This window comes from Protopterus annectens, chromosome 3.part1, assembly GCF_019279795.1.
Source record: "Protopterus annectens isolate FY-2018-M chromosome 3.part1, PAN1.0, whole genome shotgun sequence".
Taxonomy (NCBI): domain Eukaryota; kingdom Metazoa; phylum Chordata; order Ceratodontiformes; family Protopteridae; genus Protopterus; species Protopterus annectens.
The window spans coordinates 340,274,762-340,293,155 of NC_056732.1; the positions used below are offsets into that span (position 1 = coordinate 340,274,762).

Genomic DNA, 18,394 nt, shown 5'->3' on the forward strand with positions numbered 1-18,394 from the left:
TGTACAGACTTTCCCCTGGCCATCTGCCTGCCCTGCAGATTTCTCATCTTCCACTGAAAAGCATCTGAAAATGGGAAAAAAACATGAACTAATAACTTTGCAGATGCAAGAAGCTTACCATTTTCATTCTTTTCATTAAATTGTGTTAGTGGGAGGGAAGAGATTGTGGATGAAAAGGAACTCCTGATCTTGGGGAAAAGGAGTCCAGGTATCCATCTGTAACCAGTCTGGAAGATACCCAACACTCAAGCATCTGGTGTTTTCTGGAACCAAACAGGAAGACAAAGAAAAAGACTCATTGCTAGATTTAGATCATGTCCAAGGAAGGAAGAGAATGAATTTTGAGGAAGAAGAAAGATTATATTTTTGGCCTGACTTTGATTCTTGTTGCTTGCTGAGAAGGATGGCAATTGTGGGATTCACTGCACATCTAATGTGCCTTTGTAAGAGGATGCATCTTAGGATGGTGAACTTTAATTGGTTGTAAAGTCAATATTATCTTTCAAGAGTCGCTCTTGGTGTAGGATCCCTTCCATTGCTTCACAGACTGGTGAACCTGTTCAATTTGCCAAGAGCAAGTGGTCACAACACTGTCCTTCTTGGTGGAGCAGGAACCCTACTTTGAAAAGGCTATAATGCAAAGCAGGTGGAGAAGCTTCACAAAGTGCTTGTCCATAAAATTCCTGCAGTAAAGGGCTATGTGGTGGACTCCATGTGACCTGAGGAACACTGTGAGGTCAAAATGACTTCTGTTGAGGTTAGGTAATTATACAGTTGTGCATGTCTTAATAGACAATGGAAGCATGCTTTTACATCCCCTGTTGTGAGTTGATAGAAATGTGGCAATAACCTAGCATTGACAGATCTGTTCATCAGATGGGGAGCATTGTCTTTTTCATGTTCTGCTGCCTCCATACAAGTAGATAATACGAGTAAATAATATACTAGCCCTTGGAAATGGAAATTTTCTTTACTTAAGATCTTAGCTCATTCTGTAAAATGCAATGGCTGCCTGCCAGTAGACTTACTTCATTCAAGCAGACTGGTTTCCCCTTCTCTCACAGTTTGCAGTCTGAAGGCATGTTACAAATCCCTTCAGCAAAGCTTCATGTCTGGACTTTAAACTTCAAAACGTAGTGTGCAGATTTATGTCATCATATCACATCCAAACCTAAAGAAGGGTAGAAATTTGGCATAACTCTGATAGGTAGGACAATTTTGGAGGTAGACTGTCTTTTTTGGACGCAAATGAAGGAAAATACAGTTGTTTAGGAAGGTGTTCAAGTACTTTCACTGTTGCAGTCAGGATGTAGGGTTTGGCAAAAAGTATGAATAAACTACCACACAGATGGTTCCAAGATGGTCTGGGTACTAAACCCCCTAAGAAAGTATTTTGTTGCTGCTGCTGCCCTAGCAGTGTGTTCCCTGACATGCCACTGAGCAAATATTCTCCAGAAAGAATAACAAAATGCAATACACTGGTCTAGATATTTTGAAGATATTTAGTTTGGACACAGGCCTGTTCTTACTCTCTGCAAAGGGTATAAAGTAGCTTGTCTGTTTTTTCTTACTTCTTCAGTCTTCGCTAAATAAACTTTCAGCTGCCTATGCACATCCCAGATATGCAGAATCCTTTTACCTTTGCTTTGTGGAGTATGGTGAAGTGTAAAACACTGGATGGCCACTTGTCTGATTAAGAGTACCTTCTGTCACAACTCTGGGGATGGAGGTTAGGTTGTTGGTGCAAAAGGCAACCCTGTCCTTGTGGAAATTGAGGAAGGCTGATTGCATTTAAGGCCTGCAATTCAGAAATCATTCTGGCAAATCTTATGGCTACTACAAAGGTAGCTTTCCACCTCAGGACTTTTAGAGGTGCTGTGGTTGCTGGTTGAAATGGTGACTTTTTCAAGCGCATAGCTGAGGTCCCAAGGTTTAGGAGTTTTTCTCAGAAGCTCTGAAGTGGAGGACTTGTCTGAGGAACTGTTTTACGGGCAATGAGGAGTAAAAGGAGGGGAATCCAAAGGCAAGCAGGCTGTGACTGCATAAACAACTGAGCCTTCCTATGATTTGACAGGGATGTGTCCTCAACCAAGCATGTCTCTTCATAGCTAAGCCTATAACTACAACTATGTACAATGCACCAACTGCATCATAACCACATTTACACTGTTTGCCAACCTGGAGAAGGAGTTGTAAAGATCCATCATTTAAGTTATCAGGATATTGTCTTTTATCTCCCCCACTTTCTCTTAAGTTGGGCAGGAGAGCCTTTTGGAACGAACATACAAGTTTTACAATTTGGAACCCAGAAAACCAGAGTAACAGAGGTGTAAACTTTATTACCAAAATCAGTCAAGTACTCTTTTATCCCATGTCACCAGGGATGGGATTTTTGGTTAGAACACCAGACAATCTTTTCCTGTCCATAAAGACTACAGCTGGATCAATACCTGGGTTTTCATACATTTACAGAAGCCCACAGCACTATAGAAATTATCAGAATTCCTGGCAGCTGGGGGGGGGGGCATCCTCCATGGCTTTGTTAACTACAGGAATAATGAAGGGTTTGGTTCCACTAAACCCAGAAGTTATCTGTATCTTCTCTCGGTGTCCAAATAATCCCTGGTTTCTAACTTGAAATCATCTTTCATTCCACTTAGGGTGTCCCAAATGAGAAATCTTCCACTGAGGAGGCAAAGAATAAGTAGTCCTAATTGTCAGTCATGCAACAGATAAGGTAGAATATCTAATCTGCATTAGCCAATTCATCCACTTCTGAGTCTGAAGAATCAGATTATTCACAGCATGGATGTTTTCCTCTTCATTTTTTGGCTGGGGAACCCTGACAAAGATGAGCTATGAGAAACTTTAAGTTCTTAAGGAAAATATGAAATTTATTATAAACAATATCTATATGTATTCATATTCTGAAAGGGAGAGGGGTGAAACCCTCCTAGCTCAGGCTCTGGTAAAATGGCAGATGTCTGAGGTTTGTGCATCTTGGACCTGTTCCTAGTGGTGGTGGTCTCCTTAGAAATCTCGGATTGTGATGTTGGATGGACACAAATAACTTTAGTAAGGAGCAGCAGTTATCTTTATATACAAGAACTGAGTGCGTTTGCCTTCAGTTATCAGCATACAGCCATCAGAACCAGATCACTGTGGGGAAGTATTCACAATGACTTACATCTGAAGGGCTTTAGCTCAGAAGGATGTACTTTCCACTGACAGAGTGCCAGCTTCTGGAGGAGCATTGCCAGTGTCCTAGGTTCAAGTAAGCATCTGGCACAGGGACCATGAAAGCACCTCATCAGACTCAATACCCTTGAGTTTATGGGGCCCTGGGACTAGATTGGTATGTCATTAGTCCTCAGGAGTCCTTCTTGCAAGGGATCTCTGTTTTTTATTAATATTAAGTACCCATTGACAATCTGGCAGATATCATGACATCCCTAGACAAGGTACATAGCCTTTTTTGACTTAAACAGTCAACGAGATCCTTTGCACTCCATCTGTTGATCTTCACAAAATGACAATAATAGGCAATGTTATGCTCTGTGGCCAAAGAAAATAAACACTGACACAAAATACATACTTTCTATAAAAGTCTAGGCAGGGAATTTGTTTATTACAAGAGATGAGCTTAGTCACTTTTAAAAAATGACATTTAATATGACTCCTAACAACTAGCAACCTACAACAAACCACAGCAATAAGTGACATCCTAAAGTCACAACACAGTAAACAGGCAAGTTAACAACAGATGGTTACCTAACTTGATCTTATCTACATTTGGGAAGCAGGCAGAATTGGCGATCTGATGATGAGTGGTACTTGCATTAACTCTGGGTCTTCCTTTTTTGAACTGCATAAAAAAAGAGCTAAAAATGGTGCAGCCAGGTGTTCCTCTTATACCATAGGTGCAGGTGTCCAGACATCCAGGTAGGAGGGTGTCTACACGGTCAAGAAGGCGGAGAGTGAAAAACTTTGGAAGCTGGGTCAGATGCTAGAACTCCTGGTGCAGACATCCCAAGAGATAGCACTACCACAATGATAAACAATGCAAAGAACACCTCTGTCCATTTTTTTTTAAATCAACTATCTGCCCTTTAAGATAAATGGCTCAATATTTGATGTTTCTATTTCTATGAAACGTTTTTTTTTTTCATCCATTTTTCACTATACCATTATAATGGTCAACAGTTAGGGTACTGGAGCTGCCCTTCTTTTCTGTGTTCAACAGCTAACTGATAGAACTGAGAAAGCTATGTGGGCCTTTTCTTTCAGTCTGCTTAATGACTAACGGCAAGTATTCCTGTGACCTTTTTCTCTTCTGGAGTGGCTGCATTCACAAGCTACTTGCAGGGTTTCCATGTAAGGAGTAGATGTAATTTGGAGCATCTGTGTTACATGGTTTAGCCTTCTCTGATTCATTAAACAGCCTTTTTGATTTTTATCTTAGATTTTGTGAAATTCTTTGTAGATCTTTGGATTCTATCTAGTTGTAGACCTACTGTAGAGAACCCTTCAGAGAAAGATACTACAGATAATTAAATACTTAATGTTACCAGATGAGTTTCAAAGGGACTCGCTTTGGAGTACTTTTTTCCTTCCATGATCCACCTTGTGCTATGCAAGACAGATCTCAACTCTCTGGTCCTATAATGAGCATTACAGTTATTTTTCCATTTTATGCTATTTTAGTCTATTCTAGCCATCTGATGAGGACAAAACTGCAGATTCTGAAGTTGCTATGCTCCTGTGCAGAGATACAGTGACATGTGTAACAAGGTCACAAATGCCACTGGCAGGGAAGCATGAGCTCAACTGACCAAGAAAAAGACTAGCCATTCAGAGGGCTCTTAAGAGTAGAATCCAAGTATATACCTACCAGACAAAGCAGACTTGATTGCCTTATCCATCTGAAAGATTACCCGGCATGGTCATTACTCACATAGCTCTTACTTCTTGGTAATGCAAAGCATTTAAGGCATACGGAGGAAGATTAAAATGACTGCAGGTATACTTTATGAACTGATTGTTTAGTTTACAGGCTATTTACTTCATCCAGAACTATCAACCCAATTCTGAAGCAAAACTGTTATGCTTCACATTACCTGAATCCTACTGAACAAACAACTGTCATGAAACAGACATTTTAGAAACCTAAATTTAACTATCATTGCTAAATTAATCTGGCAAAAATAAGAACTAGGTTATCTTTGTTATCATCTACTTATCAATCACACATAAAACACTGTACACAATGGCTATACACAGAGACATAGTGTAACAGAGAAAAATGTTTTTAAAGGGTTCTTTTCATCATGGCACAGTTAATCAGGTAAGCTACATTCTATGTGAAGATTGCTTCTGCTGGAAAAAAAGTTGAATTTGGAACTTAATCCAGAATCTTTACTATGGTTGGTTGGAACTGGCCAGCAACACATGCATGAAATATGGGGTTTATATTGTAACATCGAAGTCTCAAAACTTCGAATGCTACGATATCGAAACCACTACATCAAAAGTGGAAAATAGCAAAGCACGGAACATAGAAATCTTGCCTAGGGCAAGATTTCAGTGGGCCGTTCCGCGGCTTCAATATTTCCTCTACTGTGGTGCGATAGTTATGGACCTTAGGGTCAGGGAACAGGTTAAGGTAAGTGGATAGGTAGTACTGTATATGTATGGTTTACTGTAGGGTTACAGGTAGGGTTTTGTGCATGTGTGTGTATTATTTAGTTTGTTTAGGTATAGTTCCTTAGGGTAAGTGTGCGTTAGTTACGGACCTTAGGGTTAGGGAGCGGGTTAACGTAAGTGGATAGGTAGTACTGTATGTATGGTTTAGTGTAGGCTTAGAAGTAGGGTTTTGTAAAGTGTATGTGTGTGTGGATTATTTAATTTTTGGTGTGCTTGTGTTGTGTGTGTGTTTCTCGGAACAGCAAATTTTTTCCCTGGGAAAAAATTCACTATTCTGAGCATTTGATGTTATCACATTTCGAACTTCCAAGTTCGAGCTTCTGGTGTTCGATATTTTGGAAGTTTGATTATGTGATATAAACCCAAAATATGGGTGAAAGTGTAGCACTTCAAGCAGCAGGTGACTTGAGTTCCTAACTACATGTTATATAACATATTGAACTGTGGATGCTCAGCTAACCTTGTCAATGTTACAATACAACTGCTACAACAGAACGTGTTTATTTCTTCGGTTTCAATGTTAATGTGTACTAGTTGAGTGCTGTACTTATAATGTGCTTAATGCATTTTATCATGCACTAATATGTAGAAATATGATAACGGCTTCTGTGGTTATGTAGTACTTACTGTTAATTTCATTTATAAAAGGTTGGCTGGTACCATCCATAACCAGCTTACCTGCTTTAAAGATGGAAAAGGGGAGTTTACGAGAGCATCATATTCCCTTACAGATGGTATTAATGAAGGGCAGATGTAACTCACCTGGTATTCTTAAACAGAGCATATGCAGATGAGTTACATCAAGCCAATATATGACATCAGTGCTGAAATAAGCAATGTATATTTTCAGTACTTTCACCAACACTGCTTCAGATTCAAGAGGAATAATGTCTTGTATTTCCCTCTATGATTTGGCTGATGACTTTAAATAACAGCATTATAATTTTAACTTGTTGATCATGTACTCTTTGTCACTGAATGTCACTGATAGTTCTTTGCTTACATATCCATGATCAGGGGCACTTGTGTCTTCTGTAGGTCATGCCATGTGCCAGGCTAGGAAAAGGCCCCTAGTTCCTGTACCTATTAGTTTTTTTATGACCTTGACATTCTTCATTGCAAAGTTCCTGTGTTAAATGCCTAGAAATTACAAATAACTGAAGTGTTCATGTTGCTGCCGGATCATGAGCAATACCTGCATTGATAAACGTAGAAGTCCATCAAATCAAGCACTAGCATTAACACCAACATTTTAACCCAACCTCGTGAAGACTGACTGAAAACACTTTAGGCCTGCCTTATATATGACAACATGGCAGTCTCTGAGAGTAGCCAGCTAAGAAATCACGAGGAATGCTGTCATACCATCCCAGGCCACTGTAGGAAAGGCAACAGAAGGCATAGGATAAGGAAGGTAGACAATATTTATAGCCTTATGGAGCAAGTCCTTTTATAAGACATCCCTGTGATCCTCATTTTTCACCAGCTCCCTCTTAACTAGAGGGGTATCTGGCTTGCACCTGTCCTTTGCATCAAAGGATGATGAGAGTTTAAGACAGGTTTAATCACAACCCTGACCTTGCTTCCACTAGTGTCAGAACCATCAGGTGCCTACAAGTCCTCTAACGTGTTGTGCAATAACATCCAGGACAAAGAACTCTTCTTCCTAGGCCTTCTCCTGGTGACAACAGCACTCATTAGGTCAGGTTAAACAAGGCACACGGAGGCCTCCAGAACTTTCAGGACAGATCCATACCCATACACTGAGCATCAAACTGCTATTTGGTGTCTGGTGTAACTCGTCTCATGTGTGGTAGCACATCCTGAAGGAATATGACCTAACACAGCACCAGGTCTTGTTCAGACTTCCCTAGTCCTGTGGGCATATCCTACAGTGGCATTTTCCAGTCCCCTAACCACATGACTACTGAGCATGAGCTTGCCGAATTTAGAGTTATGTGAGGAGACAATCTCCTTCATCCTCTGCCATGGCAAGGATGTTCAGAGGATGAAGATGCTCTTAATTCTGAGACTCATAAGGTTAATGAGGTCTCACTTACCTTCAACCTCCAAGACCCCTCCTTCTAAAAAATCCACTGGACGATGACTTTTATGAATTGGCCTGTCTTATGCACTCTTGGATTATCCCACCTATGGAACCTGTGCTCAATGATATTGTCTTTCTAGCCGGAAAGCATCCAGACAGCACTGCATCTGGATGCTTTCAGGCTTCAAAGATAGTAAAGAAAAAATCCACATAGCACTGCCTCTGTTACCAAGACAGCAGATCCCCCCCCCCCCAAATGGAGCGAGATCCTCTCCTAGTATCCTACATCCATCTCTCATGGTCATCTCTCGAATCCAGCACAGCTCCCAGAAACCATAGCTTCAGTCACTTTACATCATTACCTGCAGTCAAAGGAATTGGAAAGGGTAGGCAAGATGCACTTCCCCTCTCCCATATTGGGGCTTAAGTCCCTTAACTATGTTTGTTTGACTGTTCCATGTTGTAGTCATCCCTTGCAGTTCATGCACTGGAAACATCTTCCATTTTTTCCTGATTCTGGGATCAAGAAGTAGCTGGTCAAGACCCATGTCATGGTTTCTTCAATGGCCTTCCATGTGGCTTGTTATAACTTTTTTGTCCCATCCTTGCTATCCATCAGTTGTCACCATGACCACCCAACTGTGACATTCATTCATTCTTTCTGCTATTATCAGAGGTGAGGACTGAGCTAACCAGGAGTATCAGTATCACAAGTAATGAAATGTTTCTGTAGATGGTCTTAACTTCCCTGGTGTACCTGCTACATGCCGAGAATGGGATGAAGGTCCCATCATTACATGCCTAACTGTAACCACATCCTTCAAGAAGTATTAGGTTTGACACTATGAGGCTATGTCCTGCCTCCAAGGTAGTACACACCTTCTAGGTTGCTGTCTTCAAAGCAGTCAAATGTGAGCTTCTCTGCACCAGCAGCATGGCATCCTCACACTTCATAGCAAGTGCTATCACCCTCACCTCTGAAAGAAGGACTACCCTTTATTCATCGCCATCTCCTCATCAGCTCATTCTGCACTGGACCATTAATCAAACCCTGGTTGCATGGGTTGCAGTTAGGGCTAGATCCATTTACTTCATGAAGTTGATGTAACTTGCATTTATTTTGACTGTACTGATGCTACAGCTATGGTAGCAGGATCTGGAATGTATCTGTATAGGACAGCATGGCTAAGGCCATCCTCCTTTAAGGAAAAGCTCAGGCATGCCATACTGAATTTATCTTCAAAGGTATGTAATTTTTGGTTAGGCCTCCCAAGAGTTGCAGAGAACTTCTACAAAGGGAAACGAGTTTTGACCACCATAGCAGATGCTCATGATCCCATTACTAGCCCTTTCTGCTTTTTCCAGGCCAGACTAGCACAGGAAGAAGAAACCCTCTCACAGGATGAGGAGGCCCAACAAACATCATACAGCCTTACTTTCACTCTCTGTTATGGCTCAGTCACTTAGAAGAAAAATGACCTTGCCTGCAGAAGTAAGAAGTGTGTGTGTGTGTGTGTGTGTGTGTGTGTGTGTGTGTGTGTGTGTGTGTGTGTGTGTGTGTGTGTGTGTGTGCGCGCGCGCGTGCGTGTGTGCATTAGGGAGACAGATTCTGAGTTCAATCCAGCTTGGAGAGTTAGTGCAAAAGACCAGTGAGTTTTTGACATGATTACAGATGGTTACATCTTACATCTTTTAGGTCTTCCATTAGAAAGGGCTCTGCCTAGAGGGCAAGTCATTTCTGCAGAGCTACTGAAATAGACCACAGTCTATTCCTCAAAAGAGTCATAGAAAATGACCCAGCTCTGGAATGAGGCCATAAATTGTTCTCCCACTTCTTTTAATTCTAAAAAGGGATGATGATCTGTCTCCATCTGTGATTAACTGACTTCATTACGGACATCTGGTACACTACATTTAACACATTAATTCTCCAGAGTGTCACGGTATACCTGGATGATGCCACTGGACAGGATGTATTCCTTCTGGTATATCATTACCTGGAATCGACAAATAATGTTATTTTTGTTCACTTTGGATGGGCATCACTTTTCATACAAACTGCTTCCCTATGTTCTATTCTCTGCATCACAGTGTTTACCAGAGTGTTAGCAAAAGAACCTCCATGCAGTCCCCTTTTTGAATGCCTGTCTTCTGTGGCCCTTTCAAGGGGGCCTCTGAAAATGTCCTTGGAATGGCTGTTCTTATGTCAGTCGACCCTGGTGGAGGGGGTCTATATTGACTGGGAAAAGACCTGGCTGAGACTAAACTTGAGATATGCCTTCAATGAAGCAGAAATTGTCCCGTCCAGTGTCAATCATTTTTGCTTGCATAGCATGCTCAAAAAAAATACTAACACATGGACCACAGGCAGATGCAAGGAAGAGCAACAAAGTCCTTATAAGGAATGTCTGTACCTCAAAGCATATTTTAAGCAATACATATCCATAGTCTGTTAGGTCTTAAACCATGGGGCAAAAACAGCAGGGGGAGTAGTTATCAAAGCAACTGCATGGTTAGAAATCTATAAATTATCTGTCCTGGCCACCCTAATACCACTGGAAAAATTACACTGCCCCAGCTAATCTGCAATTAATCTGGCTGAAACAGGAAAAACTAATTTACAAGCACTGTATATCGCACCTTAAAAATAGCTACTGGATTTACTCAGTTTACCCATATTAGCACTACAAGCAGACTAACACAGCATTGTTCATCATGTAATACTCAGAGACTCTGCAGTAGCACAATTTTCTGTCTCATACTTACTTTGGCTTTTGATTGTTAGCAAAGGAATATGCACCACTACTGCACTAAATGTATCATAAGAAAGCAGGCAACATGTCTAATGATTGTCATACACCCTTTTTCTTTGTCAAACTATCACAATACAAAAATCACAGCTGTAAAGCTCATACCTTGACCTAGCATGCATCACTATGTAGGAAATGCTCAAATACACTAGGAGTAGCACCATCCTCAGTGTTACAGAATGCAAACACGTACAGCCAACTCTTAACAAATCTTTCTGTTTTACAACCCACACAGACTACATTACAAATAAAATTCTGTATAAACTAAAGTTATGTTATAGAAGATCTCTCATCTACTATCGCCCATAGCTAAGACAATTGTTAAGAATATCCTACTACCCACACTGGAATACAGTCTGCCCTTCCTGTCATTGCATTTCCCGTACCATGTACAAATAATACAAAATACTTAGATTTCCTCTCCTGGCAGGCTCACAAATCCACCACTGCAGTCTCATTAAGCAGCTACATTGGCTACCTGTACCTGAGAGCGCTTAAAATCTGCTAAACTGCCTCCTCTTTAAAGTACTAAAACAAGGCTACTGTCCACCTCTAAGAAATAAATTAACATTCAGGGAACAAACCTACTGTCCAAGAAACCACAAACATAATATTATGCTATTCAAACCTCCTTCAAAGGCAGGGTAGGAGAAAAAGAATTTTCCCATCCAGGACCTGCCTCCTGGAATCATTTGTCTAGTGAAATCAAATCAATATCCATTCTAAAAGACTTCAAAAAGAATCTATTAAAGCATTTCATGGAGGAATCCAGCTGCAAATGCTTTAGGGACAATGGATAACCACCTAATTTATCACATTAATTTATCTTAAGTATTAATGCCATATATAAATTGAACTACTTTATGATGTAATGAAAGTAAACAAACAAAAATAAATAAAGCTGAAGTAGTACAGCGTATCTCCTTCTTGTATGCCTGCCACCTTAAGTCAATGAAATAGGAAAGATTATAGATGCCACAAAGCCAGGCCACACACAGTTCATGACTAGACAGCACAATTCTTTCAACTGCTAATCTGAAAGTTAAGGCTTGTGATTCTTCTATTTATGTGTCACATACACATGACTACACTGCAAGCATCTCTACTGGGAGCTAATGCTACTGCTTACTGTGAGTCATGTGATTCTACCATTAGAGTCCGTCTGTACTAAAAGTTTATTTATGAAAGCATCTCACTTCTTTTTAAGATCTTACTGTTAATCTTGACAACGCACATTCTTTATCAGTACACATATATAACATACATAAACAAGCAACGTGTGTGCAGTATAAAAAATAGTTTACCTTTTCTGCGTTTTTCAAGGTACCCATTTTTAAAAACAGATGGAAGGTCTTGAGCTGCTATGGGGGGCATCTGATGGCCTAGAGAGAAAATAATAAATATAAGCATTTTTATAATTCACAATCAGAATATATCAATTCATACATAAATTCATACATAAGCACTGCCTCCAAAATAGAAACATTGCACGCACACATACACATTCACATGCAAAAACATTTTGCATAGTCTATTTCTGCATTTCATTGTTTACTGTTCTGAAAGGCCCTGCCACTCCAGGTGAAATACACTGCATGCTGTTAACTACAATGTGAACATGTTCGCTTTCTAGAAAAACATTTGGTGCACATGCTCCGCATTCAGGCAAAATGGCAAGAAATGAGGTACTGACTAACCCTTACAGAGTCATTCAAAGGATGTGTTTAACGTGTGACTTAATGAGATACCAACAATAATATGATTAAAATAAACTCAATTACAATTTAAGAATTCCCAGACTGTAAAAAGACAGATAGTGATGCCATCAGAGTGACCAAAAAGTTCTCAAAACCAATGTCAATACCCATGTCTTTTTTTTTTTTTTATTATTATGATTAACTGAGGGGTATAGCCACTTGCAAATGCTAACTATCGTACTCAAAAAAACAACTATTTTTTTATCTATCTATGCTTTGTTCACTGGGTTACTACCACTAAGCTCACAAATTGTTTTAAGGGGAGATCTGAGGTGGTATGTATACTACTAGTGGCAATATGGTGAAGGCATTGGGAAACTTCTTCTACTCATCACTGTTGAGAGTGGGACCAATTTTAGAGGAATACTTCTTGCTTCCATTCCAGGTGCAGCTGCAACCCAGAGAAACAGGGAGACAGATGGACAGAGAAGGAGATGATGGGAGTGGTGAAAGAAATGGAAGAAAAAGCAAATATCGAGACTGGAAAATGTGTGTGGGGTTCACAGAAAAACTTTCAAACAAATCTGTGTGATGGAAATGAGTCAGCAAATAATGGATATAAAATTACAACCTACCAGTCGGCAGGGATGCAGGATGATTTACTTGAAGAAATGGTAGTGCAGAGTAAGCCAGAAAATTAAGTAGATGTTTCCTGGGAGGACATTATGAAGAAAATAGAAAAGGAGGGCACAGACATAATTCTGAAGAATGGTGGTCCAATGGAAAAGAAAACTTATGCAGAGAAAGTAAAAGTAGGAGAAAGTGGTGCAGCAGAAAACAAGGCAGAAGAAAATGAATAGCAGAAGTGCATGGTAAGGATTCAAAGTAAAGACAACAAAGAAATGGACAGGTATGAAGTGCAGGACAATTTCATAGCTCCTTTGGGTGTAAAAGCACATGAGGTAGGAGCATTTACTCTTATTAACAGAGAGTCATTTTGTGACATTATATTTTAGACTTTTTTTTTCAGTGAAAACTTTCTTGGAGAATATGAAAAAAAGAAAGGCTGTAGCCCATGTAATCTTTATGTGATAAAAGCATTTTCCATGGAAAAAAAAAACAAATGTTTATGTACAATTTCGAAAATAGGTAGAAAGACAGACTTTGAAAGGACATTTGAAAACTTTATGTAAAGAAGTAGTGGAAATTGTAAACATTTATGACAAAAGAGGTCTGTAATATTGTGTTAAAACTAGAAAGAAAAAAATTATGCATATAACCAAGAATGATAAATGTGGAGGGAAATAGGGGTGCCATAAAATACTGGAGACAACTCAAAGCATGATTTTCTTTGTGAAAAACAAAGGACATTTAATAATTAACTGTGGCAAAAGAAAATGTTATATTTGTGGGGAAATGGGACATGCAGCTAAAAAAATGTGAATTGAAATGTTATAAATATAACAAAATTGGGCATTTCTGGATGGATTGCAAAAATGAAAATATGAGTAAAGAAAAAGAGAAGAAAATAAACAAAGAGAAGAATTTCCAGTAATAGTAGAAATAGAAAGAAAAATAACTAGGACATGGAAGATGGTTTTGAAATAAATGATGATGAAAAAATAAATTGGGAGGTAGGAAAAGAAGAAAAAAGAGTTGTACTGGAAAAAGACTAAAAGACAGAAAAAGAACATTTAAAAGGATAAGTATAAAAGAAAAAAATATATATACAGCTAATGATTGGGTACTGGTATAGTGGCTAAGGTGCTGGATTCACATACACAAAGTAAAGTTTTGATTCTCACCTTTGGGAAGGTAATTGGCTAGATTTAAAATGACCTATTAAGAAAGATAGCTCAGTAATTATCGAAACCATGAACCTAAGGTAAAGTAAAAATGAAAATTTAGAGTGCTTTCTGTAAATGTGAATAGCATTAAGACTATAGTAAGAAGAACAGGAATTTTTTGGAGTGGTGTAATACATGTGCTGTATACATAATTATATTAGAAGACACAAGATGTTTACCAAACGAAGAAAGATTACTGACAGAGAAACCACGGAATAGAAAGATAATCTGGAATATGGAAAATGAGAGATGTTCTGGAATAGCCATACTCTGTAGAAATATAGTAAAGATATTGGATGTAACTTTAGCAAAAATTGGAAGATTAACCACTGTATATTTAAAATGGAAATATATATATAAATATATATACAGAATTTTAACATTATATGTTTACACTAATTGTAAAGAAAGAAAAAGCTTAGTTCATTATATTTTAAACTATGTAGTGATAAATATGAATATTATAATAATAGAAGATTTAAATTGTGATTGAAGAGGCAAACATAAAAAAAGGAAATGGTATAAGAAAAATGTTAGAAGTTGTAAGATTTCGTAAGTTAAAACTTTGGGACAAAAATCATGGACTTATAAAAGGGGTATGTATAGAATTTAAATACATTATATTATCAGAAGGTTTATCTATAGGAGAAGGGGTGGTAGTCAAAACAGAATTTTCTGATCATCTTGCAATATGGCTAGAGATAAAGAAAACAAGGGATGTATAAAAATACACAAAGGAGTAAAAAGAATAAATGAGAAAGTACAGAATGAAGAAGGAAAGAGATTAATAATGCACTTATGGAAAGATCACATTACTATGAGAACACTTTATAAGAATGGTCTGAATGGTGGATGATATTTAAGGAAAATGTTAAAAAATGCTTTATACACTGACAATATAATGTGAGAAAAATAAAGAAAGAAATTTTTAAAAGAACATATAATGATGCATTGGAAGATTTAGAACATAATGGTAGAAAGTACTTTGACAAAGAAAAAGAATTATATGGAAGAAATCAAAAAATAGTACAAGAATTATTACATAAGCAAATACAATTTTTACAAGGTAAAAGAGAAGTATTGTGTTACTTAAACAGTTTAGTAAAGGAAGATGGCAGTGTAATGAGAGAAATAAAAACATTAAAAGGAGAAACAGAAAGAACTCAGGGGTTATTTATAGTATAGTACAATATGTACAAGAAATGTTTAAAAAAAAAAGGTAGTGAAAAAACATGGAAAGTAAAAAAGTTAAAAGAAAAAGAGAATAAAGAGTTGGAAAAGGACATTTATTTAAAAGCCCTCAAGGCAAAATAACATACCCAACACACTAGTAATAGGTGACTCTATAGTCAGGCACACTGACGTCCCACTCACTAGGCTGAATAAGGAGAAGGTTACTATTAGCTGCCTGTCGGGTACCAGGATCCGCCACATAACACAAGCACTCAGGTCACTCCAGAACAAGTACAAATATGACTCTGTCATTGTCCATGTTGGTGTGAATGACCTGAGCCATACCTCCCTGGACTACATGAAAAGAGACATGGAAGAGCTCCCTGATCACGTAGCCCAGGTCAGTATGACCCTGACCCTGAGTAGCATCCTGCCTCACCAAGAATGATACCACGGTATAAAGAAAAAATTATCAATTTCAACAACTGGCAAAGTTTCTGGTGTCATTCAAAGGGGATTCAGTATCTGTCTGCCTGGGATGACATGCTCGACAAGCAACGCTTCTTCGCTAGAGACAGCTTGCACCTGTCACCCTTAGGCTTTTGAATACTGGCAAAGGCTCTTGCCACCTCCATAGTGCCTTTTTTTAGGCAAGGCTCAAAAGACAAACCCACCGCCATAAATAGCACAAGTAACAAAAATCTGAGGGTAATACTACTCAATGACAGAAGTCTAAACCTCAAAATGCATGCACTCGAGGCACTCCTCAGAATGGAGAAAACTGATATATGTGCAGTAACAGAAACCTCGTTTAAGGCTCCAGGGAGCCCCCAGCACTACCAGGCTATAATTCATACCATACATTTCGGCCACAGAACCCGGACCGAAATACAAAAGGCGGGGGAGTATTCATATTCATCAAGGATATCCACACCTCCAGGTTAGTGGCACAGCACGATGCTTCACAGATCATCCACGTGCAACTAACAACGGGCAAAACTGCAATTCAAACTGTAGCTTGCTACAGATCACCCACCATGTCCCAGGTCCCCCATTCGCATTTCTGGAAGCACTGGGTAACATAAAGGTCTTACCAAACACCCTAATATTGGGTGATTTCAACTACCCAAACATTAACTGGGAGAACTACTCAAGTACTAACTCCCTTGCCCAACATTTCCTAGAATTTATAAACTAAAACGTTCCAGAACAACTGGTCAACACTCCCACCAGAGGTGACAACATATTGGATCTGGTCATCACCAACATGAGCGACCGGTGTTCCACACCAGAAGTCAACCCCTTGCTGGTTAGATCTGACAATAAACAAATCACTTTGGATATCCATATTCCGCCCCCACCCCCGGACAAGTAAACCACTGTGAAAAACTTTTCAAAAGCAAACCATGTTACTTAAGACGGAGGTGGAAAGATTCAAAGCCCCCATGCTAAAGGATAACGCTCTCCAAGCTGCAAAATCTTTTACTAATGCATTCTACGGGCACCTACAAGAATGAATGGATAATGCCATCCCAAGCAAAACCAAGACTCATTCCTCTAAGAAAAGGAAACCAGTCTGGTGAACCCCTGCCATAAACAAGCTATACAATAGGAGGAGGAAACTAGTACAGAAGAGAGTAAAATCCCAAGAAGGGAAGACATCCCTGATCAGTATCAGCAAGAAACTACGATCCCTCATAAAATCATCCAAGGCGAGCTTTGAAAGAAAACTTGCCAAGGACTCTAAAGATAACCAGAAGGCATTATTTAGCTTTGTCAAGAATCTAAGTGGCAATGCTCAGATCTGCTCGGAGTTAGTCCAGAATGGCACAAAATACATTGAACCAACTGACATTGCCAACATCCTGGCAGACAGGTTCAGTGCAGAAATCACCACCCTCTCACCCCCAAAAGGACCCATAACCATACCAGCAGAAAGTAGAGCCCCTAAAATCACAGACACTCAGGTTAAAATAGCCCTCTCCAAAGCCAAAAAACACAACATCAATGGGTCCGGATGTTGTCCTAGGCTGCGTCCTACACAAGCTCAAAAACGAACTAACCCCTCACCTAAACACACTGTTCAAACTCAGCCTCTCCACACGCTACTTACCCATAGAGTGGTGCACAGCAACAGTTATTCCGCTCCACTAAGGTGGAGCCACAACAAGACCCTGGGAATAATCGCCCTATAAGCCTGATTAGCTTGGTCTGCAAGGCTATGGAGCGTATCATCATGGAACTCATTAACACAGACATTGGGAACCTCCAAACACTAGACCCTACCCAGTTCGGCTTTGTTAAGGGCAGATCATACCTCCTAAACCTTGTGGACTTCTTTGAGACAGTTACCAAGGCTATAGATGAGGGAAAGGTGGTACACACAGCCTACCTAGACCTCGCAAAGGCCTTTGACACCATTCCCCATTCTGGATTTATAGACAAGCTCACCAGCCTGAACATAAACCCCTATGTCACAAGATGGGTTGCCAATTGGCTCACAGACAGAACCCACATGGTGAGAGTTGTGGGATCTAAGTCTGACTCTAAACTGGTTACAAGTGGCGTTCCCCGGGGCTCAGTCCTAGAACCCCTCCTGTTCGGCATATACTTCTAAGAGGTACAGACAAGCACAGAAGGACTATGGCTGACCAAGTTTGCAGAAGACTGCAAACTAGGGGCTATAACTGACTCACCGGCTGACACAGACATCCTCCAAAAGGGTCTCACTGAGACGGATACCTGGTGTCAAAATCATGGCCTCAAGCTACATTCCAAAAAGTGCATAGTTATTCCCTTTGGAATTAACAAAGTACCCACAAACTACCACATAGGTGGTAGTCCTCTAAATACAGAAAACGTAATAAGGGATCTGGGGACCCAAGTAGATAGTAATCTCTCCTTTGATAATCACATTGCCAAAGTGGTTAGAAAATCCTTCTGTGTGGCCCACCTAATCACAAAAGGGTTCGCATCCAGATCAAAAGATGTCATTGTGCCCCTCTACTCATCACTCATCAGACCCATCATAGAGCACAACGCCCCATTTGGGATGTACCTTACAAGACACCTGCAACAGCTAGTAAAACCACATAAGTACCTCACCAAGAGGATCAC

General features: G+C 39.6%; 1 protein-coding gene across 3 annotated transcripts in view; it reads right to left on the reverse strand.

Moving 5' to 3' along the window:
• SKAP2 (src kinase associated phosphoprotein 2) overlaps positions 1 to 18,394 on the reverse strand; it is a 1,551,387-nt gene that overhangs the window by 805,447 nt on the left and 727,546 nt on the right. For all 3 annotated transcript variants that reach the window (XM_044066788.1, XM_044066787.1, XM_044066789.1), the window contains one exon: positions 11,865 to 11,942. In XM_044066788.1, the coding sequence (XP_043922723.1) occupies positions 11,865 to 11,942 (78 nt within the window). The remainder of the gene's footprint in view (positions 1 to 11,864; positions 11,943 to 18,394) is intronic.